This window comes from Heptranchias perlo, chromosome 34 (genome assembly GCF_035084215.1).
Source record: "Heptranchias perlo isolate sHepPer1 chromosome 34, sHepPer1.hap1, whole genome shotgun sequence".
Classification (NCBI taxonomy): Eukaryota; Metazoa; Chordata; class Chondrichthyes; order Hexanchiformes; family Hexanchidae; genus Heptranchias; species Heptranchias perlo.
In genome coordinates this window covers 22,809,019-22,836,356 of record NC_090358.1, presented here as the reverse complement: position 1 = coordinate 22,836,356, position 27,338 = coordinate 22,809,019, and the positions used below count along the sequence as shown (strand labels likewise).

Here is a 27,338-nt window from a genome sequence, read left to right as displayed (position 1 = left end):
GTCTTTTAGGAATATGAAACGTAAGACAATCAGACGAAACTTTGCATATCGTAAGTGTGATATCTAAAGTGTGATAGGAAATTTGCACACACCTACCACATTAATAAGTTATACAGATATCGATCTTTTGCATTTGAACTTTCGACATTTAAGATTAATCTTCACAATTATCACCTCTGGCTAGGTGTCAGCTGCGATGGTTATCTTTGCGCACAATGTTAATGTGTCACTTACACTGCGATAAACATTAAAACAAAGTTCGAAAGCCTGCATAAGTAAGCTGCTCACACATACGTGTAGTGTGTCAGCACACTCCATTTTGATTGTTTTCGGTATCCTGTTACCACCAGTTCCAGTCTACGAGGAGTTTCAGGCCAGGGGCTGGTGACAACCAATAATTTTATTTTCACTGCTACAATCTATCGCTGTGGGAAAACACAGTCAAAAGTCTCATCTGTCATAAGGTAAGCGATGTTTGTAGCATTTGTTGAGCTGTAATGTTAACCCACCTCTGTTCTTTCCCTGAACCCCTACATTGGCCAATATTTACAATGTTTCTTTCTGTTAAAGAGCCTTTCTAAATACAATTTAAAGTTGTAGAGTCACATCACCAATCTGACTCCGGAGTTATACTGCCACTTTCGCATTGCTGCGAAATAGTAACCACTTTGTGCCGATACAAAAGTGACAGTTTCATTACAATCTTAAATTTTGCTTGGGGTCAATGCACCGAATCGTGATGAATAAGTGACTTTTGGATGGTCAGGGTGATTTGTTGAAATTATTCGAAACTCAAATCACTTTGTCCACAGCCAGCTGACAGAGTTTAAAAGTGAGCCGTGATGATATTGGCCACTCCTTTTTAACTTGAGCTGCCAAGAGCCAAGCAAAATCCACAAGTTGAAAGAGAATTGCCAGAGTCCAAAAAAAGCCATTGAATTAGTTTTTGATTTTCTAGCTACTCTATTTCTGATAATACTTGTAAACAGCATAAGAGATCGAAAGGCTGAGCAGGCAGCACGGTATAAAGCAAGGAGAGCTTCCAGTTAGGGCAGAAACACAGGCCGGGGATATTCCCAGAGCTGTTCCCGCTACGTCACAGTAAGTCTGGCAGAGGCTCGGCTGAAACCCCCTTAACATCCATAAAGGGGCTTTCCATCGCACTCCCGATGAAGTTACATTGGCGGAGTGGGAGAAGCCTCCAGGAAATTCCCAGCTATAGATTTGGTTCATGGCCTTGACCAATTTGAAATTTTACACCAAAACTGAGATCAGAAAGTAGAATTTAATTTGTTATTTTAAAAAATCTTCCCCCAGTCGGGTTTTAGTGATGTACTTTAAGACAAAGAAGAAGCTACATTTATATTAAGCCTTTAATGATCTCAGGATGTCCTAAAGCGCTTCACAGTCAATGACGTACTTTGGAAGTGTAGTCACTGTTGTAATGTAGGAAACATGGCAGCCAATTTGTGCACAGCAAGATCCCACAAACAGCAATGAGTTAATGACCAGATAATCTGTTTTTAGTGATGCTGATTGAGGGATAAATATTGTCCAGGACACTGGAGAGAACTCCCCTGCTCTTCTTCAAATAGTGCCATTGGATCTTTTATGTCCACCTGGGAGGGTAGACGGAACCTCGATTTAACGTCTCATCTGAAAGTCGACACCTCTGGCGTACAGCAGTCCCTCAGTAGTGCACTGGAGCGTCAGCCTAGATTATGTGCTCTAAGGGGTGATTTTAACCCTATCCGGCCCAGCAGAAATCGGGTGGGTGGGCAATTAAAATCACCCACGTCGCTCACCCACCCTGGAGCCGCTGGGAGGTGACCGTTCCCGATTTTAACTTGATCTACTGAGTAGGCATCAGGACCCGAATGCAATTCCAATGGATGGCCTGCGCGAGGAGTCGTAGTGCCTTTCCCGCCAGGTGAAGACAGCGGGGAAGAGCATCGAGGTCAGAAGAGCCCAAACAGGTAAGTTCTTTTACTTTCCTTGTGGGTCGAGGAGGATCAGGAGTGCTCATTCAGGCTCAATAAGGGAAGCTTAGGCCTCACCCCGGACTCACTGACCTCGCCGCGGACTCAGCCCCCACCAAACGCCCATCCCAATCGCGAAACCCCCCCCACCGCGAGGCAGCCCTGACAGCCGATCCCGCCTCCTCTCTGGCGTCAGAGAGCAGCATCCAGGCGGGATGATTTTCCGCCGTTCCATGCTTGGAACTAGTGGGAAGAAGTCGGCCGGCTGGATTTAACTGAGGCCCAGGAGTTAAAATAGCCCGGGGCCTTATTTATATTTCTTTAATTCATTCTCAGGATGTGAGTCTAGACGGCAAGGCCGGCATTTATTACCCATGCCTAGTTGCCCTTGAGAAGGTGGTGGTGGGCCTTCTTCTTGAACCGCTGTAGTCCATGTGGTGAAGATGCTCCCACTGTGGTGTTAGGTAGGGAGTTCCAGGATTTTAACCCAGTGACGATGAAGGAACAGAGATATATATCAAAGTCAGGATGGCATATGATTTAGAGGGGAACTTGGAGGTAATGGTGTTCCCATTCACCTGCTGCCCTTGTCCTTCTAAGTGGGTCAGTTTCTAACTCACACCACTACCCACCCACCCAAAATCAGCCCGGAGTTAAAATCAGGGATTAAATCTCTGAAGTGGGGCTTGAACCTACGACCTTCTGACTCAGAGGCCAGAGTCTACTAACTGAGCCACAGCTGACACAAAGGAAAACGTGCAGATCCAAAGATCATTTTATTCATTTCTACGGTTTAATCCCAACTTTCATTCCGTGGTGGTGAGATGTGACTCCTAGAGTTGCTGAGTTAAGGATTCACAGTGCCTTTCCCAACTACCTAATAAGAGCTCAGCTTGGTCCGTTGTTTTGCAGATTTTTAGAATGCAAATGAATCCTAGTTTTTGATTGCCAAAGATCTCAGTGCAGTTTTGCTTCCTGCACGACCTGATAATTTGTGTATCTTGTAAACTGTCTTAAAAGCACTACCTCGGCTTACCATCTCCCTTGTATGTAATTATTTAGGTTTCAGGGAAGAGGAAAGGAGACTTCCTAATGAGGGAGGATACTATCACCAGGCAATAGGGGTGCGGTAGTGTAGTGGTTATGTTACTGGACTAATAATCCACAGAATGTGAGAGCATATCCCTCCATGGCAGTTTGAGAATTTGAATCCAGTTTAAAAATTCTGGAAACAAACAGCTGATATTAATAAAGGTAACTGTGCAGCTGTCATGATTGTCGTAAAAACCCAAATAATTCACAAAGGAAACCTAGCATGCCTCCAGTCCCTCGCCAAAGTGGTTGACTCCTAACTGCCCTCTGAAATGGCCGAGCAAGCCACTTAAACTGTATCAAGCTGTTAGTTAAGTTTAAGAAGACCACCCACCAACACCTTCTCAGAGCATCTAGAGATGGGCATTAAATGCCGGCCTTGCCAACAACAAGGCAATGAATTTTTTAAAAAGACACCAAGCTGTTTTTACCGACGATGGAAACTAAAACAAAAAAACTTCAGAGTTTGCACTGTTATTGGACAGTAGCCAAGTGCTAGCCATAGTTAGCCTCTCTATATTTAGAGCTTTGGGAGATTGGATTTAGATTTTAAACAGTGCATTATTTTTTGGTTGCAGCAGTTAACCAATGTATCGGCAGCTATTTCCTTATAAAGGCTGCAGTTTATTAAGAGCATGTTTATAGAAGGTCAGTCATCCAGCTAAACATTTATTTCCCTGTAGCAAAGGCACTGGTTAGTACAAAATAAAACACATGGAATATGACAGCAACTGAACTAGTGGTGAGAACTATCGCTGCTACTTTGCAGAAGTGTTTCTGTGAAGCACTGTTGTTATTTTTGGGTGCAAAGCTATTCTGAGATTTAACAAAAGGCTTGGAACAGTTTGGAAATACTATTTGATAATTATGCAAGTTGCTAATGTTCCCTGGGGTTGATCTACGAAAATTATGAGGTAGCACGATTATATTTTTTTGAAGAACCAGCATTGCCATATACAAGCAGAACTCGACACAAACTGACTTATGGCATAGTCTTCTGAAATAGGCCTGACTACAATGCATGAATCACATTTGTTTAGACAACTGCAGAAGAAAAAAAACAACACAGGCACACTGATTCTCGTCTCTGACATGTTGCTCTTGTAATTCTGCGATCACAAGTGGGACCTTGCTGCATGCAAATTGGCTGCTGCGTTTGCTACATTACGACATGATCTAATTGAATGGCGGAACAGGCTAGAGGGGCTGAATGGCCTACTCCTGTTCCTAAATGACCATATAACCTACTTACATTTACATTATTGATATCTGTCAGCATTTCAAAGACCTGTGTCACTTGCCCTCAGTCTCCTTTCCCAATGGAAATAAGTTCCATTTCGTGATCGTCTCTGAGTTCTGTGTCCCAGAATCGTCCTCGTCACTTCTCGCTGGGCTACCTCGAACAGGTCACTATCCTTTCGAACTTAAGATGTGCAAAATTGCAATCAGTATTCTACTTTGAAGTTCTAGTTATACACCATTCGAATGCTTCTCACTATTTTATAACAGCTTCACAATGACTGGACACTTAGTAAATGAGCAACAAACCCTTCTTTTCCATTTTATGCCCGCTCATTTTGTACACTTCTCACGTTTCCTGTACGTCTAACTTTACATTTATCCATATTAAATATCCATTCCCTATTCCTTAGATCATAATAGGTTTAAATAAATCTACATACTGACCCTTTGGAACATTAATAATCTCTTACAGTCACATATTTTGCTGTCCTCAGCTAATTTTATATTAAAATTATCATTTGCAAATTATGGATCAGCCACGGAGACTGAAAGGCTAAGTATATTCTGAATATTGATAATCATTTCAATACTGGATTGGTCATTCGGTGTAGTCAGCAGCATGGGAAAAATCTGGATTCTATTTCAAAGAAAAATATTCTTTATGCACAAGCATGATGGACACAAATTATACTTTCAAATTTCCTTGTTCTTATTCCCAGTTGTTTCATCGAGTCTCTGAGTTGTGACCAAGGTAAGTAGCTCAAAAGCCAATTTACGGAGGTGTGAGCTTTTTTTTTAAACAAAGTGCAGAGTTCACAGGCGGCATTCATGGAAATATTAACTGACTAGAACTCTCGATTTGGAATTTGGAAGGGCTAGCGTTTCAAACGGACAATAAATTAGCTTGCAAATCTATCTGCTTGTAACACTAAACAAAGGAGAATCTCTACAGTGGAATATTATTTCAAAATGCCCCTCAAAGCACTGAATACCTGTATAAGGAGCTAAAGTCATTGATAAGGCATTAGACTCATTATAAAGAAACTGAGATGCCCTGTCAAACAATAGATCCGGGCCATGGACATGAGACACAAAAGAAAGCCTCTGCGTATCCTCACTTCTCCTAGAACTTGCTGTTGCTTCATACAACTTTTCATAGAACTAAGGAGGTCTGTTTGTGGGGCTCTCTTTATGGGGTTAATGAAAATTCTTTCCGAGCCCAGGAAAAATACCATGGCATTGATCAAGCTGAGGATCAGCCAATTGTACCAAAGGCATGGAAAGGGAGAGATTATTTACTGCTTCATCAGTACTTTGGAGGGAGAATTAGACAGTAAACCCCAGGCAGAATTTCAAGTACTTTTAACTGCACATGTGAATTTAAACAAGTAGGCTGCTTATCTGTGCAGTTAACCCTTTCCTGGATTTCTTGACCTCTAAAGAGCTTGTTTTCACATATTTGATAGCACATTGCTTGCAGGAGGAGAACGTTAAGGTTTTTTGACGTGATTATACCTGGGTTGCGAGAAGTGCAGGTTTAAAGGTTGAGGCAATTTGTTCTTGGCCTGTGGGGTACACTTGGATTAGGCAGTGGGGGAAGGGCGGTTCTGTCTACCAGTCATGTTGGGATTGTTGTCCTTTCCTGAGTCTTGATGGGTCAGAACACCATCTCCCAGAAGTAGAATGCAGACCAGCAGCATCACAGGTATAACCACAAAACCTTGATGATCTCCTCCTGCAAGCACTGTATAATCAAAAAATGGAATGGCTCCTTAAAATATGTGTTGTGTCTGTAGTGCAGTGTCGCCCTGGGAACTGTTGGATGGGTACAGTGTTTTGGCAGGTGCAGAACGGGGTGTTCAGTTGCTCTTGCATTGTCAATGGTTGGAGGTGGAGGCAGGAAATGCAAAAAAAAAAGTGCAGAGGTATTCTGTATGAAGAAAATTGTTGGTATTGGACAGGGATGGTGCGGTGGTTATTTAATGTCCAGATGGTTATTTTTATAGTTACATTATAAAGTTACATTATAGTTACAAGCTCTTTAGAATTCATGAGTCCAGAAAAGGGTTAACTGCACAAATAAATAGCCTACTTATTAAAGTACACAGGTGCAGTTAGAAGTAGTTGCAACTTTTGCCTGTTTGCACTTTCTCTCCTAAAATGAATCTACAAGAAGCACATCCATTCTCTAGATTTGACAGTAGCCTAAGTGCCATTTGTGAGGAAATCTTCACAATGTAGGGTAAATTGTCCAAAAGTAACACAAAGAACCTTCAAAGGTTTCTGCAAGATTGGATAAATATGGAATTATTAGATAACAAGTGCTTAAAAAATAAAGACAACTTGACATCAGACCAAATTTCAGGGTAGGAAGCCTGACACTAGGGGAAGTCCTACCTTCCACAAATAGCACAAAATTTCCACCTGTTTGCAGCCTCTCATGAGATTGGATACAACATCAAATTACATTTCTGACAGCAGCTTCACACCTAAGTCTAATTGGTCATTAACAGATTTAACATTACTGTATAAACTATATAAGAGTAGGAATGGACTGGATGTTAAGCAGCTCTTCATTTCCCAGACAGTAGTGAGTCTCTGGAATGTGTTGCCGACTGGTGTGGTGGGTGCTGACTCTTTACCTTCAAGAGGGAGCTGGACCGGTTCCTGAGTGGGGCAGAGATCGCATCATGTAGAAGGTAAGTGTCTTTATAGATAATACATGGTCCATGTGATCTCCTGGACTGGTTTTGATCGCCTGAGAGGGTCGCAGAGGAATTTTCCAGAGTATTTTTTCCCTTATTGGCCCTGGGTTTTTTCTCTGTTCTTTTGCCTCTCCAGGAGATTACATGGCAGGGGAGGGGGGAGAGGAAGACACAAAGTATTTGGTCATGATGGTTCGGCCATCATGGTGTGGGGCAGGCTTGATAGACCAGCTGGTCTATTCCTGCCCGTCAATTTCGTATGTTCGTATGAAGTTTATTTACATAGACCATGGTAATGCAAACCAATATGAGAAGGGCTCCCTACGCCATCCGTTGTGGTGCTGAGCCTTACAGAACCGTGTAGGGGAATCCAAAACTAGGAGTATTAATATAAGGGACCCATGACTGAATGCTAATTGTTCTTGCTGAATCAATCAGTAATTATACCTCACAATAACAGGAGCAAATACAGTCAGCAATTTGACAAAAAGTTAGAATACAGCAGACAGGAATAAACTGATAACTACAGGACAAATGTGACAAACTGCCTGGATTATATGAAAAAAAACTTTCAAAAATACTCCACTCAAACTTGGCAAACTTAGTCGGACGGAAGCCCCTCAATTAAACTGCACTGATTAATCTTTTGAGCTGTCAGATGTGAAGTATTAAAACAAACTATGCAGTATCATGAATGGAGCTGAATCACAAATGTGCCTCAGGATCCAAATTCTGTTTAGTATTTTAGAATTAAAAGGAAAACTGCGCTCGTAAGCAAAGTGGTAAGATATTTTGTTCCGTAATTATACTTTGACGTAAACAAATACACAAAACGCAAGACAATACACACGCCTTCAGAAAATAACAGTAAATAACACGTTGCAACAAGCCTTAGTGTGCCCCTTAAACAGTTGCCGAGTCACTTTTCCTTCAAAGGCAGTTCAGCTCTAACTCTTTGCCACAGGAGGTTGCTAGCCTGTACTTAGTATATAGACCAACCCTGACATTCTCTCTCCTGTTCCACCAAAAGATCAGACATTTACAATCTCATTCATTACTTAATTAAACAAAAAATATTAAATATTTACATATGCCCATTCTATGTGGTCAAATCCAATCTACAAGTTACATATAAAAATTGAGACTGAAGTCCCGATTTTAACCTAAATTGCCCGGGTTTTGATCGAACGCCCAATTTAGGCCCCGCCTGATTTTACACTGACCATCGCCCAGGCACCATCAATACAGACAGAAACTCACCAACGCGCAGACTCATGGAGGGGTCCAAGGGGTAGGGTAAGAAAAATGAGTTATCCCTTCACTGGAGCTCCAGTGTAGCGTGTAGCTCAAAATGTGTCACTTTTTTCCTGTCCATCATGGAACTGCTGAGCTGCTGCCAGCTATAGGATCTTCCTTACAGAGCCATGTGACTGATGTAGGGATCAGCATCCTTTCAAGAAAGATTTTAGCCTGGAAACATTGGAAAATTGTTGACAATTGGAGGGGAAAGTGCAAGAGCGAGAAGGAATACTTTACTCTGAAGGCACTCTCTCTTGGGTGGATCGGAGGGTAACTACGCCATCCATTGTGGTGCTGAGCCTTACAGAACCGTGTAGGGGAATCCAAAACTAGGAGTATTAATATAAGATAGTCACTAATAAATCCAATAAGGAATTCAAGAGAAACTTCTTTACCCAGAGAGCGGTTAGAATGCGGAACTTGCTACCACATGGAGTGGGTCAGGTGAATAGTATAGATGCCGTTAAGGGGGAGCGAGTTAAGTACAGGAGGGAGAAAGGAATAGAAGGATATGCTGGTCAGGTTAGGTGAAGTAGAGTGGGAGGAGGCTCGTGTGAAGCATAAACACCGGCATAGACCAGTTGGGTCAAATGGCCTGTTTCTGTGCTGTACATTCTACGTAATAGTTGGCCACAGAATCTCTGCACTGGGGTGGAAGGTTTACAAAAGATTGCCCACCCACAACCACCACCACTCCCCCCCCCCACCCCACCTCCCACGCAGGCTCTCATTTCTGATCGTTATCCAGTGATTGTGATGCCTTTTGTGATCAAATAACCCACTCACTGACCAGGCTCACACATGAAGAATGGGCACTTAGACAGGATGGATGACTACTGGCTCCAGTGGAACCGGACTCCTTCAGGAGACAATTTGCAGGTGGTGCTTTAAAAAAGTTTAAGATGAACATTATCAATAGGACAAGGCATAATCCATCTCAGTTCTTTACCTGTGCAAGACTTCCTGCATGAAGTAGCGCCAAGTCAGGAACCCAGGAACATCCAGGAACCATGAGGCCATACAAGGTAACGATGCAGAACGGGACAGAGTAAAACATGTACACCAGCATCTATAGAGAAAGACAAAATGGGTGCAGAGAAAAAATCACTAACAATCTCAGGACAGGCCTCACTGAAAAGCGGTATTATTTTCAGAGACTCAGGAACTTTTTCTACATTATATGTAGCCCCACAGAAGGATGTACCACAAATCAATACTAATGTACACACGTCCCAGAATACCGTGCAGGAGGCCTAGAGAATCTGTGCTTGGCTCCAATGTGCAAGTCCAGGAGTTTCCCATTCCCCAATGTGCAAGTCCAGCACATTCCCATTCCCCAATGTACAAGTCCAGCACATTCCCATTCCCCAATGTACAAGTCCAGCACATTCCCATTCCCCAATGTACAAGTCCAGCACATTCCCATTCCCTAATGCTTGCTCCAACAAGCCTGGTTTACCAGGTTATTACTAACTCTGCATTTGAGCACAAAGGACAGTTCCATGGAATATCTAGGAGGAGGATCCACAAATAGGAAGTGTGTGTAAAACCTCACTGCTGGTATTCCAAATTAATATTCCAAATCTGAAGTGCAGCTGCAGCTGTTATCTTCCAGGTATGAAACACCTGGATTATCCACTGACAACTCCTACAGAGATGCTCCAGTCACTCGTGATCCTGTATGAATGATGGCCTCCTGAGATAGAGACTATCTTCATCCAGTTCACTGGTCTAACCGGCTCTGCTCTGTCCTGTGCTCAGAAGCAAGAGACAGACGCATTTCTTCCACAGCCTTTCAAATAGGAACAGATGTACTGTTCTTAATTGGCCAGATAATGAATGAGTCTGTATCCATTTCTGCCACTGATCTAGGCACAGATTAGCTTCATGTTGCTGATGTGACAAGTATGACTCAGCTTAGCGATGTCTCACTCTTAACAGCTTTTCCACACGTATATTCCAGCACAGTCCAGATGTGACCCCTGATCAAAAAGGGACATGGTTATTCCACCTTAATGGCTGAAAGTGTCCGCCGTGGCTCAGTGGTAGCATGCTCGCCTCTGAGTTAGAAGGTTGTGGGTTCATAGTCCCACTCCAGAGACTAAAGCACAAAATCCAGGTTGATGCTCCAATGCACTACTGAGGGAGTACTGCACTGTCAGATGAGATGTTAATTCGAGGCCCCATCTTCCCTCTCAGGTGGACATAAAAGATCCCATGGCACTCTTTCAAAAGAGAGCAGTGGATTCTTCCTGGTGTCCTGGCCAATATTGATCCCTCAACCAACACCTAAAAACAGATTATCTGGTTGTTATCACACTGCTGTTTGTGGGACCTTGCTGTGCACAAATTGGCTACTGCGATTCCTATATTACAACAGTGACTACACGTCAAAGCGTTTTGGGATGTCCTGAGGTTGTGAAAGGCACTATATAAATGTAAGTCTTTTTCCTGATTCTGCAAATTCTTGGGTTCTCAAACTGAGCCTCCAACTGTAACTGAAGAGAACTCAGTATTAATAACAGAATCTGAACATAGGCTGCTGACTTTGTCTTTGTATCACTGAAGGCAACACACATTTACCTGCTCTTTATTTTTGCCTGCAGAAATATGGTTACTGCTCATCTTCAGACAGTAAATGGTTGCCAAAAACACTTTCTAAGTATTTCAGTCACAAGGGCCTTTGATTCCAAACCTTGCCTGCAGAAGATTCAAACCTGTGCTTAGGGTGTCGGGCACTGCCACTGTGTGTTAAATCCACCAATAGATCCCTGGCAGAAATAGGTACCGACTCATTCATTACCTGGTCCATTAAGAATTTAAATAGTATATCAAGACTGTCCAAGCCTGCATCACCAGAAAGATGGCACATTGACTCAAAGGTTTCGAATGTTTGTGTGACAATACAAATATCTGCAGGAATAAAAATTTACATCAGTAGGCCCAACCTTTGAAAAATCTACAACTCACCATGTCACAGCTTAAAGCAACACACTACCTGCTCTTAAACGTCTCAATTCTGTTTCAGCTGGTCCCTAGAAAGTGCCAGTTTGGAGTGACAGGCCATCTGCACTCTGGATCCTTCTGTCCTTTAGAGAGAATCATAAAATCATCCCCCACCCTGTGCACAAATGCACATTTTTATAACAAAAATGCATAAACAGGTTAGATGAGTAGACTGTGACTTTAGAAAGGTTTTTAGGGTTAGCTTTATGCTCTTACCTAACAAAAATCTATCTATCTCAGTCTTGAAAGCTCCAATTGTCCTAAAATCCACAACCTTTTGGGGGAGTGAGTACTATATTTCCACTACCCTCTGTGTGAAAAGGTGCTTCCTGATTTAACCCCTAAATGGCCTAGCTCTAATTTTAAGATTATACCTCATGTTCTGGATTCCCCACCAGAGGAAATAGTTTCTCTGTAACTACCCTATTGAATCCCTTCAACATTTTAAATACCTTGATTAGATTACCCCTCAATCTTCCAAACTCAAGGGACTACAACCCAAATTTATGCAACTGGTCCTCATAATTTAACCCTTTAAGTCCTGAAAACATTCTGGAGAATCTGCGCTGCACCCCTTCCAAGGCCAATATATCTTTCCTGAGGTTTGGTGCTTAAATCTGAACTGAGTACTCCAGATGGAGTCTGACCAAGGCTCTGTACAACTGAAGTATCACTTCTTCACTTATGAATTTCAATCCCCTTGTGATAAAGGCCAACATCCCATTAGCCTTTTTTGATTACTTTTTGTACCTTTGTAGCTTTTAGTGATTTGTTTACATGGACACCCAAATCACTTTGCTCCTCCACCCGAAATTCATCCCCCCAACAATGCTATATCAGCCCAAAAAACGGGTGCAATGTTGTTCAATTTCTCCCCCAGTAGTGCCCCATGGCACTAAGCTCAGTGCCTCTCCCTCTAACCCCTATTTAGCTTCGCCAGTGAAACTGTGTATAATCAGTGTGTATAAATAATCTAGGCATATCATTAAACAGCATTAATGAATACTTGCACATATCATTTATTAGACATTACATGAATAGAGAAATTAAACAAACAAGCCAACCAAAGTCTCAGGTCAATCTTACCTGTATCTTTGGGTAGGCTGCAGGATCTCTCAGGTATGGTTCTTGCAGCTGCAGATATTGTCGGCAAACCTTGGTAGGACAGTCCAAAGCCACCTAAAGCCAATAAAGTAATCAATACAACATGCTGAGATAACGAGAAAACAGTGAGAAAACTGCACAGCATCTCTGAATGAAGCTCTATGTTCTGCACACTGTAGATTATAGAATCTTTTAGGAATAGGCACTCCTTTACTGTACAGTTTATTATAAAGCCATCACTTGCATTTGCTGCTGGGCCAGTTTCAATCCAGCAAGACTAATTAACTGATTCAGTGAGTTACTGAGACAGGTGAATAAAATCAAGTAGTTAGGGCAATGTATTAAAAAAAGAGCAAAGTCGGACTTCTAAAGCAATTGATTCAGAGTCCACATAAGTGAAAACCGCTTAACTTGTTAGGCTTTAACTCTTCATTACATTGCAGTGCTATGGCGATTCGGAAACAGAGTATCTTTTATGCTTTTCTTACCAATCCTCTGAAGAGGCTGAAGGCAATGGCAAAAATGAGAGAGATGACAAACAACAGGTCAAGTGGTCTCTGTACCAGACTCTTCTTTTGAACAATTTCAACAGCCTGAAAAGATGGAAACCAAGCTTTTGTTTCAAATAGATCAGTACAAAATTTATGCCGAGAAATATCAGCGATATCAGCGAATGAATACTTAATGCGTTTATTTGATATTCCTCTGTTGTTTTGTCAGAGTTAACCTGTTTGTTTTAAGCAGGCTAACTGTTAGCCGTGGCTCGGTGGTAGTACTCTTGCCTCTGAGTCAGAAGGTTTGAGTCCCACTCCAGAACCTTGAGCACAAAATCTAGGCTAACACTCCAGTGCAGTACTGAGGGAATGCTGCACTGTTGGAGGTGCTGTCTTTCACTTGAGATATTTAACCAAGTCTGCCGTCTCAGGTGGGAGTAAAAGATCCCATGGCACTGTTTTGAAGAGCAGTTCTCCCCGGTTTCCTGGCCAACATTTATCCCTCAACCAACATAAAAAAAACAGATTATCTGGTCATAATCGCACTGCTGTTTGTGGGATCTTGCTGTGTGCAAATTGGCTTCTGAATTTCCTACATTACAACAGTGGTTTAATTCAAACATACTTCAATGGCTGTGAAATGCTTTGGGACGTCCTGTGGATGTGAAAGGCGCTAAATAAATGCAAGTTCTTTCTTTCTTAAAGGCCGCTGTTAATTAGCACACAGAGGAATGCCATTCAACCAGGTTAAGTATTAATGCACCAATATCGGAAACAGAGGATCCTTGACTGTAGTATTTAATATTTATTAATCCAAAATCTGAAGAAATATTTTTACTTAAATAAAATTACATTGGTCTGTAAAAGATAATACATTTATTTAAAAATCCACACCATGACTAATTTACTAGTTAAACTTAGGCTTTTAGGTGAATAATTCAATGGCATTATAGTTTGTCTGATGTACATAATGAAGGTCAAAACTCCATGAAATAATAATTTTATTTGTGTTTACCATGCGTATTAAGTCTCCCTGCATCAAGATCGTCAAGCCAATCATCTTCTTCCTCATTGGATTAAGCATTTATGTTTCTCTCCTTCCTAATTGGTTATCTTCTAGTTCCTATCCACCAACCATATTGTACAAAACCTCGTCAATTTTCTCCCCAATCACATTCCACCCACATTTTTTGATTTATGCCCTAAACGCACTCTGCTAGACCCTGTGACCATCCTTGTGTTCAGGTACATCCTTCCCCCCAGTACTTCACAGCTCAGCTGAAGCAAAACAACCAAAGCTTCCCCCAAGGCACTGAGCCACCCAACTTCCATCACAGACTGATGTGACAACCAAGCAACCAGACTACATCATCCAGATCATGGCAAGTGCCAGGTCCTCCTGCTCATTTCTGCCATTCTCCCCCCCACTTGATGTTCCTCCCATGCCCCCCACTATGCTTTCCTTCTCCCACTATCTCTGATCAACAACATTCTCCAATCCAACCACCAGCTTCGCTCTCACTTTGTTTAACGATCTGCTTGGAGACTGGTCACCAGTGGTGTCCCGCTGGGATCAGTGTTAGAATCTTTGCTATTTTCATTAATGATCTAGACATAGGTTTCGGGGGAATGATCTGCAAGTTTGCTGATGATACCAAAATATGTGCGAGAGTCAGGACTGTAAAGGATGCTCAACTACTACAGGCAGATCTCGATGCGGTGGGTCTTTGGGTCCGTGATTGGCAAATTATGTTTAACTTAGAAAAATGTAGTGATAGGAATATGGACAGAGCGAAAACTGAACATACTTCCACCTTTCAGAGAAATGAACTAAAGCCAGTGGTGAAAGAAAGATCTGCATGTTCTAGTGCATCAATCTCTAAAGGTGCATGACCAATGCTGTGAAGTTATAGCTAAAGCGAATAGGGTGCTAGGGTGTGTTTATTGGTCAATTCACTATAAAACAAAGTACAACATTTTGTCTTTGTACAAGACCTTGGTTAGATACTTTGTTCAGTTTTGGTCTCCTCACATGGTGGGTGATATTGTGGCTTTGGAATGGGTGCAGAGGAGGGCCACAAGATTAATTCCCAGTTCAAAGCATTTTAGTTATCTAGATAGGCTCAAAGAGCTGGGTCTCTAGAGCAGCAGAGACTTAAGGGTGATTTGATCGAGATTTGTAAGATGATGAAGTGACTAAATTGTGTTTGTGTAGACCAATTGCTTCAACTGAATAGGTTAAGAAGGACCAGGGACACTCTTACAAGTTATGTAAGGGCAGCACTAGGTTGGATGTTAGGCGGTTCCTCTTTTCCCAGAGAATAGTGGACCTGTGGAACAGATTGCCAGCTCGTACTGTGAATGGTGATTCCTGAATTCCTTCAAGCGAGAGCTGGACCTGTTTCTGACTGGGGGCGGAGATCACCTCTTACAAGAGGTAGGTACCTTGTCAGGTTAATCAGGGGCAGGGTGGTTGGGTCTCCTGGGCCAGTTTTGATTGGCTGGGGCAGGGGGGGGGGGCGGGGGTGGTGGAGAGGAATTTTCTAGATTTTTTTTTCCCCCCTAATTGGCCTGGGTTTCTGTCTGGTCTTTCACCTCTCCAAGTAGATTACATGGCAGGGTGGGGTGGGAAGTATCTATATTGTGATGCACAAGAGATCACAATTGTATGGGACAGGCTAGATGGACCAGACAGTTCACTCCTGTCCATCATTTTTCGTATGTTCACATGTAAAAAAAAGAGAGCATCTTGATTACTTTATTAAACTCCGATTCAATCACAATTTATGCTGTTCAGGGTAATTAGATAATTGAAAAACATACAAAGGCTTTTGATTACAACGATAGATGTAATCTTGCACAAGCAAACATTTTTTAAATGATAGAAGGAACCATGAAAGTAGGGTGACTATATTGAGTGCAAAAATCAACTGAGAATTTCAAGCCCAATATTAAAAAAGAATTTGTAAAATAAATTGATAATGAGGACCAAACAAAACAAAAATTAGAGAATAACAATTTTTCATATTTTGTGGATGAGTAATGCCATAGAGAGTCATCAATATATGTACAAGTGTGAGGTTTCTCGAGAGGGCTTAATTATGAGTGCAGGCTACATAAACTTGGCTTGTATGCCCTTGAGTCTAGGCGATTGAGGGGTGATCTGATCGAGGTGTTTATAATGTTAAAAGGATTTGATAGGGTAAGATACGGAGAAACTATTTCCTCTGGTGGGGGAATCAAGAACGAGGGGACATAATCTTAAAATTAGAGCTAGGCCATTTAGGAGGGAAATCAGGAAGCACTTTTTCACACAATAGGTAGTGGAAATATGGAACTCTCTCCCCCCAAAAAGCTGTGGAACTGGGGGTCAATTGGAGCTTTCAAGACTGAGATTTTGTTAGGTAAGGGTATCAAGGGATATGGAGCAAAGGCAAGTAAAGGATTTGAGGTACAGATCAGCCATGATCTAACTGAATGGCAGAGCAGGCTTGAGGGGCTGAATGGCCTACTCCTGTTCCTGTTTGTCTCAAGCCATTGTGAAGTGCAAACCCTTATTAATAGTGATAAAGTATCTGAAGATTCACAAAGAAAAGAATATTTATAGCACTACTTTCAGTACCTACATAAGTAATGCAGTTCCTAAATATTTATGCTACCTCAAACCTGTAGTCACAGAGATCAGACACATGTTAATTGGCAACAGTTTTGTATAAATGTTAGTATTTGAAACCAGTCCTGACAAGATTCTAAAGTAACATTTTTCAAAATGCATTGGTGAAGCAAAAGTGTAAAATCGTTTTATAAAATGGGGTCAAAGCTGCAACATATATTAAGGCTGAAAACTTGGCTTAACGTAAAGAATGTTTGGTAAGCAAACACAATGGGGTAGAAATCGCTCGGAGCAGTGAATCAACACTCCTCGCCGCTCCCTAGATTTCTACTAACCCACAAACAAGAGCAGGTCAGAGGCTGGGTATTCTGCGGCGAGTGACTCACTTCCTGACTCCCCAAAGCCTTTCCACCATTTACAAGGCACAAGTCAGGAGTGTGATGGAATACTCTCCACTTGCCTGGATGAGTGCAGCACAACACTCAAGAAGCTCGACACTATCCAGGACAAAGCAGCCCGCTTGGTTGGCACTCCATCCACCACCCTAAACATTCACTCCCTTCACTACCGGCGCACAGTGGCTGCAGTGTGTATCATCCACAGGATGCACTGCAGCAACTCGCTAAGGCTTCTTCGACAGCACCTCCCAAACCCGCGACCTCTACCACCTAGAAGGACAAGGGCAGCAGGTACATGGGAACACCACCACCTGCACGTTCCCCTCTAAGTCACACACCATCCCGATTTGGAAATATATCGCCGTTCCTTCATCGTCGCTGGGTCAAAATCCTGGAACTCCCTTCCTAACAGCACTGTGGGAGAACCTTCACCACACGGACTGCAGCGGTTCAAGAAGGCGGCTCACCACCACCTTCTCAAGGGCAATTAGGGATGGGCAATAAATGCCAGTCTCGCCAACGATGCCCACATCCCATGAACGAATAAAAAAAAACTTACAGCGGTCTTTTCATCGGGCACTTCCTCGAATAGGAAGCGGGGAAGAGCCCAGCGTCAATTCAAGCAAAGCTAGGACCTGTGGGAGAAGTGAGAGGAGCGATCTCTCCCCTCGACCAATCAGATCACAGCATTTTTGACACGCTGCGTTCACTGTCTCTGCAGGCTTGCAGCGTTAAACCAGGAAGTGAAAGGTATAACATTTTAAATCAATGTAAAAACAGTTCTGGACAGCGAAAAAAAGGGAAGAAATAATTGAATTAAATAAGAGACAGAAGGAAAAACTAAAAAAAAATTATAATTTTTTAATTTAAAGAAATTTTTTTTAATAACCAAAAACTATTAAAAAATAAGGAGTAATGAGACCCCACATTTTTAAATGTTAATTTTTAGTTGTTTGGCAGTCATTAAGACTGTTAAAATTTAGTTTAGACCTGTATTTTTAAGTGCACCTGTCTGGAGGCGGAATTAGTTACTTCCCAGCTGGGCAGATAAGCAAGTTTTTCAATGATTTCCCTGATTGCAGTGTGCAATGTCCCTTTAATTCGAAGCTGTCATATCGCCGATGAACCACTAGGACAAAGTTCCAGATTTCCGCGTTTCACTGCTCATATGTGAATGCCGGAACTTGCTCCTCCATTTCGCCTCTAACGGAGAGCGCTGTTGAGCCCTGTTATTTCGCGAGCGATTTCTGCCCCATGTTGTTATGTAAATCATCCTAGATTGACTCCATATCTGGTACAAAACTACCAGCGTGTGCAGCAACTGACCAACGTTAGTGGTATAAACTGGGCGACATGGACATGTTGGGCCAAAGGGCCTGTTTCCATGTTGTAAACTTCTATGATTCTATGAATGTGGGCTAGACATTCAATGAGACTGCGCCCATTTTACAGGGGTCAAAATGGGCTCCAAAGCATCCAATATGGCGGGCAGCGTGCGTGCACACATTCTGAGCCAGAAATGCACCATCCGCCATATTGGTATAGGCATCAAGATTTGCATCCTGGGCCCATGTCTTTGCATATGCAAATAAGGGGCCAAACTCCTGTTTGATGCCTCCTTTACCAAATTGGTTTGCCCTCAATGCAGCTGGTTAGCTGTCGGGAGTGTACCCTGGGCTATTTTACACAGGTCCCCCTTGTGGTTGCTTGAAATATGCCAGTGACATATGGGGAAAGGGCGGGAAAGTGGAGTTGAGGTAAAAATCAAATCAGCCATGATCTCATTAGATGGCAGAGCAGGCTCAAGGGGCCGAATGGCCTACTCCTGCTCCTATCTCTTATGGTATGTCCCTTCCAATCCCTCCCTTTCATGGCACTGGGTGCAACTTTCTCCTGTAACAGGACTGAGTGAATAAGGTTAAGGCTTGCATTTGGGAGATGTCTCTCAGCCGAAGTCATATATATGTCCAGGTATCACCGTGATAAAGTGGAGGAAGGGATTCTAAGGCTCTCCATACAAGTAATAGGGCAGTTGGCAAAGATAGTTAGTGAAGCCCTGAACCATAGTGCAGTGTGAAGCGTTATTTGTGCAGGTGGCCATTTATGAGGGTCAACAATGTGTTGGTGCTCAAGAAAGAAAAGTGACCATTAACCAAAGCCAGTGGTCATGCAAATCAGCTGATCCTACAGCGGCATCAGGGCTGGAATAGATTGTGGAGACAAAATCCCGTCTTTGCAGCAGATTATCAGGAGGAAAATGGCCCACTTGGAATTTCAGGGTCATTCATTTCAAGGTATTCCACCTTCTTTAAAAAATAAAAATGGAAATTTCAACCACAAGATATTGAAGGCATCAACCAGAGGAAAGAGGCCCATAGAGAGCAAACTTTCAAAGTGACAAAATTAAAAAGAAATGAGTCTCCTCTTCCTGCAACTGTGTTTCTGCTTCTCTCCCAATTCATAATTCTTTCAACCCCCCCTCTGTTTTGGTCAAATAAAAACAGAAAATGCTGGAATCACACAGCAGGTCAGTCACCATTGGTACAGAGAAAAAGCAGTCCGTGTAGCTTTCATCTGAAGAGTTTGATGAAGGGAACATGCCAAACATCTCTGTACAGATTTTACACTGTTTTACATCCTAAGCTGGCTGGTAATTCAGAGGAGAAACCAGCCCTTCGTCTCTTGCACACTTTTTTTTCTCTCTTATTATGTGTGTCTCGCAATTTCCTCCCCTTCCTGTAGGATTGCCAACTCTGGACATATTCCTGAGGGTTTCATCACATGACCTTCCACCTCCAACTGCCCCACCCAGTCAAGCATCTCCAATATTTTTATAACTAATGAACGAGAGTGTTCGAAGAAAATGAGAAAAATACACAATTTCCTTTAATGTCCCTTATGATTTTTCTCCTGGGTTGCTCGCAGCAGTGCCTGGGAGATTAATCTTTAATTCCTGGAGACTCCAGGACAATCCTGGAGGGTTGGTAACCCTACCTCCCTATACACCTCTTACACACTGTCTCTTAACTTTGTATCCATGTTTGTATCTTTTTCTCTCTCTCTTTCTGTTGTTTCCCTTCCCTCTGCCATCTCCCACTCTCTCTCTCTCGCTCTCTCTGCCTCTCGCACCTGTTCCTTTACCGCTGTTCTCTTCTTTAAAAGCTCTGGGCACGCAGCGAGATTGTAACCAACAGGTACCAGGGCAAAGGTGGGTGCCGTGGATAGGCAGGGAGAGGCTATGAAAGAGCTACTGCAACACACAAGGGTGGTAGAGAAACAAGGGGGCTAGGCCTAGCCTAGCAATAACCTTTCCCCCAGGCTGTACTGTCTACCTGTGTCCTTGCCAATAGATTTGAAGCCCAACTAGTACTGGGACTCCTAGCAGTCACTGTATCACGTGGGGATGAAGGAGAAAATGGTCGAGGTATGGTCCAAGGGGGATTGGAAAGGCTGGTTCAGGATTACGTAATACGTTATCAGTTATCATGGTTACAATCAAGCATCTGGAAAGTTTACCACAGACCAAGTCAGATGACTAGAAACAATTTTTTAAAAATTATATATAGATGGATAGATATATACAATATAATTAGGTCAAATTACACAGGGCAGCTCATCTAAAATTGGCCCTATTCTATCAACGCTAAACAACTTTTGACTTCTTGCCAGACCTTGCACTATCTCGGTTAAAAATAGCTTATGCAAATATTGACCAGTGGCAAACAAAGAGTTCCTAGGAATGTCAATGCTAGAATACATTAAAAGGGAATTTAAGAGTAGCAAATAATTTTTAGCTTGTTCATTTTGGTCATTGAAAATTATGTCTATTTTCACACTGGAACAAGTGCGTACTTGTATTAAATAATGAAGAGCACATGAAAAGTAATATTCTAGGCTGAATACCAAAATTCTACCAGAACACTTACCAATAATGGTAACAATTCTGCCGAATCTCCCATATGTATAATGTCCCCTTGGCCAGTTGGAGGTATGGGGAGAATCGGCAAGGAGCTGTTATGTCATTGAGTAGCCATGTTGAGTGTGTGACGTTTGGGATCTATATGTGATGTACTTTTAAATCTACATAGCACCAAGGACAAAACCACACACATGAAGGACTAAACAAACTGGCAAAACCTGTAAGTTCAATATGATTATCCAGTTTGAAATAATTCTGGAAGTTCAATTTTTCCTCATCAAGGTTTCCAAATATTTTTGAAACTAATCATGCAATTAAAAAAAATTGTAAATAATTATTTAGACTCTTATTAATCTATCAAGCCCATTTTCTCCTTCCCAACTTTTCCCCTTCTCCATCCAAAATGCTGACTCATGCTGGGCTACTGTTCCACGGCCTCTGGTACCTTGCTCAAGCATCCATTCTTCATATAACTTTAAATGTTGAGCACTGAGAGGCTATTGACTACAGGCGATATCATGACCAAGCCTCAGCAGACCCACATTTCCCAGCATGAGTCACTGGATGGGCATAAGTGGTCAGAACCCCTCCTATCCCAGGGTGCTGAGATCAATTGTAGCATATATGATGCAATACTCTCCACTTGCTTGGATGGGTGCAGCTACTACAATGCTCAAGAAGCTCGACACCATCCAAGTCAAAGCAGTCCGCTTGATTGGTAGCCCATCCACCACCTTGAACATCCACTCTCTCCACCACCAGTGCACCATGGCTCCATACCCACAGGATCCAAGGGCAGGAGGCGCATGGGAACACCATCACCTCCAGGTTCCCCTCCAAGTCACACACCATCCTGACTTGGACATATATCGCCCGTTCCTTCATCGTCACTGGCTCAAAATCCTGGAACTCCCTACCCAACAGCACTGTGGGAGCACCTTCACCACACAGACTGCGGCGGTTCAAGAAGGCCCACCACCATCGCCTTCTCAAGGACCATTTGGGATGGACAATAAATGCTGGCCTTGCCAATGATGCCCACATCCCGAAGAATGAATTTTAAAAAAACATCTACTGTCACTCCAGCTGAGGTCAGCTAAATCAGCGCTGACCAGTGATCATAGCTGGGATCTTTCTGGTCCGTATGGCTTACTTCCCAACCACATGGTGCATTTATCCCCTGCACCAAGGTCAATTCTTAATGTAGACAGTCGACAGTTAATATGAGGTACTAACCTTAGGTGCAGATTCATTCTCTAAAGGTTGGTTATAAATTTGGAGAACAGCCCACATCGGAAGAACAAGGTAAGGAATAATCAGGAGACTGGCGGGGCTGAGTTTTGTGCCATATTTACCTATTGCATGTATGAAAGCAAAGAAATTTCAGAACTAAGTCTTGTAGCCTACAGACAGCAAGTATCAAAATCAAGTTCCAAACTAAACAAAATCAGTAAGAGAAGGGGACATCCATTGCTTAAAGTCCTCTCAACTCACTCCCTTCCTCAAGCATAATGTAGAGCAAGGTCTGATTTTATATATTAAATTTTAAATTGCATGGCAATTACGAAGTGTGAGGGGGGAAAAGAATCTAAGGAACTAGGAAATGCAACAGATGGTTGTAGAGGAAGCTGTTCTGGGAAAAATGAGGAACAAATGCAATTTTATCCCCAAAAGTTAATCTTTCTTCCTCTTCAGCTCCCACTACACTAGATACTACTGCCTGTTCAAGATGGAAGATCAGGCAACATGCTCTTAGTCCTCTACAAATATCACTTGCAGGTTACAAACGACTCCGGCCTCTTGTGCGTCCCCCTCCCTTCTCCTCACCATCAGCGGAAGAGCTGTGATCCGCCTGGGTTCTACTCTGTACAATTTCCTCCCCAAACCCCTCCGCCTCTCCCTCCTCATTTAAAAACCTCCTCAGAACCCATTTCTTCATCCAAGCTTTAGGTCAAGCCTCCAAATCTCTGCTTTCTGGTTCGGCATCTGTTTGCCGTGGACCTTCTGTTAACCACCTTAGGACTTCCTTTTTTATGTTAAAGGCACTATATAAATGAAAGTTGTTGTATGAGAACAGCTAGGGTTGACTTTCCCTACTATAACCATCTCTATCAAGAAGCTCTGATCAATTGGCATATTTTCCACCAGACTGGGAGCTCACTCCAGGCACAAAGCTTCCAGATGCTGTTCTGTTGTGTTGTGTGTTCGTACAGCAATGTGCTGCACCATATTTGAAAGATCTACAGCTTAACCTAGTTCAATGAAATTGGCCTTACATGAACAGCATTAGAAGAAAATAAAAGGGTAAATTCACTGATCCCACGCTCCCACGGGGAGGCTGTGCTTGAAGGGGGAGCAGAGCAGAGAGAAGACTTATTATAGCCCTATCTCCGACCCACAATCCTTACAAGTACGTTCTGTCCCCTGCTCCCCCTGGAATGAAGGGATTGGTGAATTTAGCCTTAGATCCTTCCCGATCACAAAACTTTAAATTGACTTTTCTTTCTTAAAAATGTTTTTCCAAGAACCAATGTTCAAACATCATTTAAATAATTGAAGACAGAGAAAGACAGAAAGAGAAAGATAAAGAGAGAGGGAGAGAGAGTTACACACGCAAATACACGCACACAGTTCAGAACAACTCCAGAGAGCATGCATGCAAGACGCAAAGAGAGCTCACGTGGGATGCAGGGAGAGACAAGAGACACGGAAAGACACACACAGACGGAATAAGTTTGCTCCTACCAACAAGGTTTCCAGATAAGAATACAATAGTACTCATCAGAATCGATCCAACCCAGTATAAGCCAATGGTCCTGTAATTCTGCCTGGAAAATATAAAGTACGTTTTTTAAATGCTAAACCACTAACAGTCTAACACATAACAATTAATACCATCTGAAAGCTATTCCTCGCTCTGGTTAAACCATTTTACTGAACTGAAGGTATCTTCACCAAGTTTCTAAAAAATTTTTAACGTACAATGTGATAAATTTCCAATTAAGGCAATTCACTAATTTTTTTAAAAATAGACCCATCAAAATAGTCATATTTGTTTACAATGTTCCTTTGGGAAACTGTGCTAATGAAGGGTATGTTAACAGAACGTTATTCTTTAGTTTTCCTTACTTCCACGTGTCCCCCCCCCCCCACTTCCTTCTTCTCTCCTGAAGGTACTAACTCAGGGTGGGGTATAGTTCCCCCTAGTGCCTCACTCAAGTGCCCATTCTTTATGCATGAGCCTCGACACAACTGATCTCAATCCAGACAGCCATGTGTGACAACCACACAAGCAGACTAGCCAGAGGTAGCTTGAGAGTAGTCAGCACCAGTTTGAATCTTGCCCTTTGTTACAGAGACCAACTGTATCTCCCCTACCACCATGCCAGCTAACTTAGTGCAGACCAAATCAAACTGGGACCTTCCAAGTCTGCATTGCTCAGCACCATACCAAGCAGTGCATTTACCACTACTGAGTGGGCAAGATTGAGGAGGTTAACTGAGAACAAGATCAGACATGGAAGTGTTGTCACCCAAGACCAAATCACTCAACTCACCATCCAGGCTCACACTTGAAGAATGGCCCCTTGAGTGAGATACCAAAAATCTACAAGTTCTGTGAAACTGTATCCCAGAGCAAATTAGTGCCTTATGAACATATGAGTGCAAGGGGAAGAAAACTAGAAGGACAATGTGAGCAAACCTTTGTTTACAAAGAGATGATCCAATAACGTAAATTCCATCTGAATGAATCAGTGCACTGTCTGTGCACAACATTGAGCAAATCAGTGCTCAGCTCTTTTACAAATCAAATCTTGCCAAACTTATTCATAAAGACAGGACCTTTTTCAATCCGCCTAATCAAAATTAAAACTATTTTCTATTATTCAAGGGTCTTTCCCCTCGATTTACAGAGTGAGAATCTTCGATCAATTACTTTCCCAGGAAGTGTTGCTCATTAAATTTATAGTTGCATCGAACAACCGGCAGCTAGATAATAGATTTACTTCTTGACGGATACTGAAGTTGAACATTACGCCAAATTAGGACAAACTGTAAACAAGGTCTGCTTTTTATTCTGCGCTGCGTCTTTAGCGAATATACGAGGGGCTTTAAACATATTGTTGAGCCTAAAGATGTGCGTTAATTAATGGAACCCTGTACGCTAATTATCCCCTTTGAAGGTTAGTTTCCATTACCTCAGGGTCTGTCATATTATCACCAGGCTGCACAAAAGTTTGGATTTAGGAGCAAGAAGCACAAGGAAAATTTCAATAAGCCTTAACAGACATTACACTTAAGAATATGGAAAGATACCTTAAGCCAAATCAACAGGGCCTTCTTCTTTTCGTCCTCTGATGTTAGCATTGCCTGGAGTTTTTAGTTAATTCAATCTCGGGATGTGGGCGTCACTGGCAAGGTGGGCATTCATTGCCCATCCCTAGTAATATTGGGCAGGCCTAACATCTAGTGTATTGAAAATATGTTGGTTTACCCCACGGAGCTTGCACAGATGCTACCTATGTTGTTTCGTGCACTCATAATGTCCTAGTTTTGAAATCATGGCAAATAACGGACAGGAATTGGGACTGTTACTTCACATGCATCGCTGTGCAGATGGGCAATGACAATCATATTCTTTAAACCAGACGCTGCTTATGTAACTTACTCCCATGCGATAGCTGCTACCATCAGGAGATACATTAAGTAATGAGCTGAACCATCCCAGTAGCAAATCATATGACCATGGCCTGTGCTCAGGTAAGGTCCTCCCTGCACAATAAAAATAGTGAAACTGTTGTATTTACAAGAGTCAAACAACATTTAGCATCACAGCATCTGATTTTATTACTTGGTTTATTCAAACATTTCTTCATACTCGAGACTATTAGTAAATTCAAGGCAAGATCATAACTTTGAGGCTTTCTCTTTTGTGAAAATGTAGATAAATTAACCTAGTAATTATAAAATAAGTGTTTGAAAGTCATCACTGAGAACTCACGTTGCATATTTTTCCCATTAAATGAAGAATCCCAGTCCCTACCCAAGGTGAAAATAAATCCGATTACAGGGAATCGGACATGTTCAATCTTGATCTACACAACCATCACCAAGGTCACTGGTAATTTTATCAGAACGTTCACTGATTTCTATTGAAGTCATTTGTCAACATTGCACTAAACCAGATAAAACTTTGGTTATTTCACATTTCCTATCTCTACTTTCAGGTTACCTACATACAGTAGCACCAAGATGAAAACTAGACAGGTCGTCAGATTCAAGGTTTGCTGCAGGAAAATTTGACGCCTGTAACATCTGAACAGATTACCGTCAGATCCAGAGATTCTTGGGCGTGAATTAAAATCTGGAAATTACCTACAGTGAAATCTCTTCACAAGGACATCTTGTTCATCAAGAATCTTAAGAGCTGTGTGATCTTCAATTCTATATTTATCAAACTCTGCTGCATTCTTCAAAAAAAAGACTGTGATCAGAAAGAAAGACTAGCATTTATATAGCGTCTTTCACAACCTCAGGACATCCCAACGCGCTTTAAAGGCAATTAAGTACTTTTGAAGTGTAGTCACTGTTGCAATGTAGGAAACGTGGCAGCCAATTTGTGCACAGCAAGATCCCACAAACAGCAATGTGATAATGACCAGATCATTTGTTTTAGTGATGTTGGTTGATGGATAAATATTGGCCAGGATACCAGGGAGAACTCCCCTGCTCTTCTTCGAAATAGTGTCATGGGAACTTTTAGGGCCACCTGAGGGCAGATGGAGCATCGGGGGTCAACATTTCTGTTGCAGAACTAGATCAACCTACATTTGCTGACCTACACTGGCTCCTGGTCCAGCAATGCCTCAAATTTAAAATTCTCATCCTTGTGTTCAAGTCCTTCCATCACCTCGCCCCTCCGTATTTCTATAACCTCCTCCAGCCCTACAACCCTTCAAGATCTCTGTACTCCTCCAATTCTTGCCTCTGGTGCATCCCCGATTTCCTTCACCCCACCATTGGCGGCCGTACCTTAAGCTGTCTAGGTCCGAAACTCTGGAATTCTCTCCCTAAACCTCTCTGCCTCTCTCTCCTTCTTAAAACCTACCTCTTTGACTAAGCTTTTGGTCACTTGTCCTAATATGTCCTTATGTGGCTTGGTGTCAAATGAGCAAATTCTGTTTGATAACGCTCCTGTGAAGTGCCTTGAGATGTTTTACAATGTTAAAGGCGCTATATAAATGCAAGTTGTTGTTGTTGTTTTAAGGATGGTCTTAAAGGAGGTGAGGGAGGCAGAGAGATTTAGGGAGGAAATTATAGAGCATGAGTCCTGGGCGGCAGAAGGTACGGCTGCCAAAGATGGGGCAATGGGAGGGGTGGGGGGGGTGGAATATACAAGAGGATAAAGTCAGAAGAATGGAGAGTTCTGGGAGGGAGGGTCGTAGGCTGGGGGAGGTTACAGGGTTAGGGAGGGGCGAGGCCATGG

At 42.4% G+C, this 27,338-nt stretch overlaps 1 protein-coding gene and 1 long non-coding RNA gene across 2 annotated transcripts in view; one reads left to right on the top strand and one right to left on the bottom strand.

Annotated features, from left to right (window-relative positions):
- Window positions 1-27,338, bottom strand: part of LOC137301886 (transmembrane 6 superfamily member 1-like) — a 39,926-nt gene that overhangs the window by 5,367 nt on the left and 7,221 nt on the right. The window contains exons 4-9 of the mRNA XM_067971599.1: window positions 25,521-25,624; window positions 23,597-23,679; window positions 22,088-22,206; window positions 12,916-13,020; window positions 12,410-12,502; window positions 9,267-9,386 (exon numbers count right to left, since the gene is read on the bottom strand). Coding sequence (XP_067827700.1) covers window positions 9,267-9,386; window positions 12,410-12,502; window positions 12,916-13,020; window positions 22,088-22,206; window positions 23,597-23,679; window positions 25,521-25,624 — 624 coding nt within the window. The remainder of the gene's footprint in view (window positions 1-9,266; window positions 9,387-12,409; window positions 12,503-12,915; window positions 13,021-22,087; window positions 22,207-23,596; window positions 23,680-25,520; window positions 25,625-27,338) is intronic.
- LOC137301887 (uncharacterized) lies at window positions 240-27,211 on the top strand. The gene is made up of 3 exons (XR_010958386.1): window positions 240-464; window positions 6,898-7,012; window positions 26,080-27,211. It is a non-coding gene; the product is annotated as an uncharacterized lncRNA (long non-coding RNA).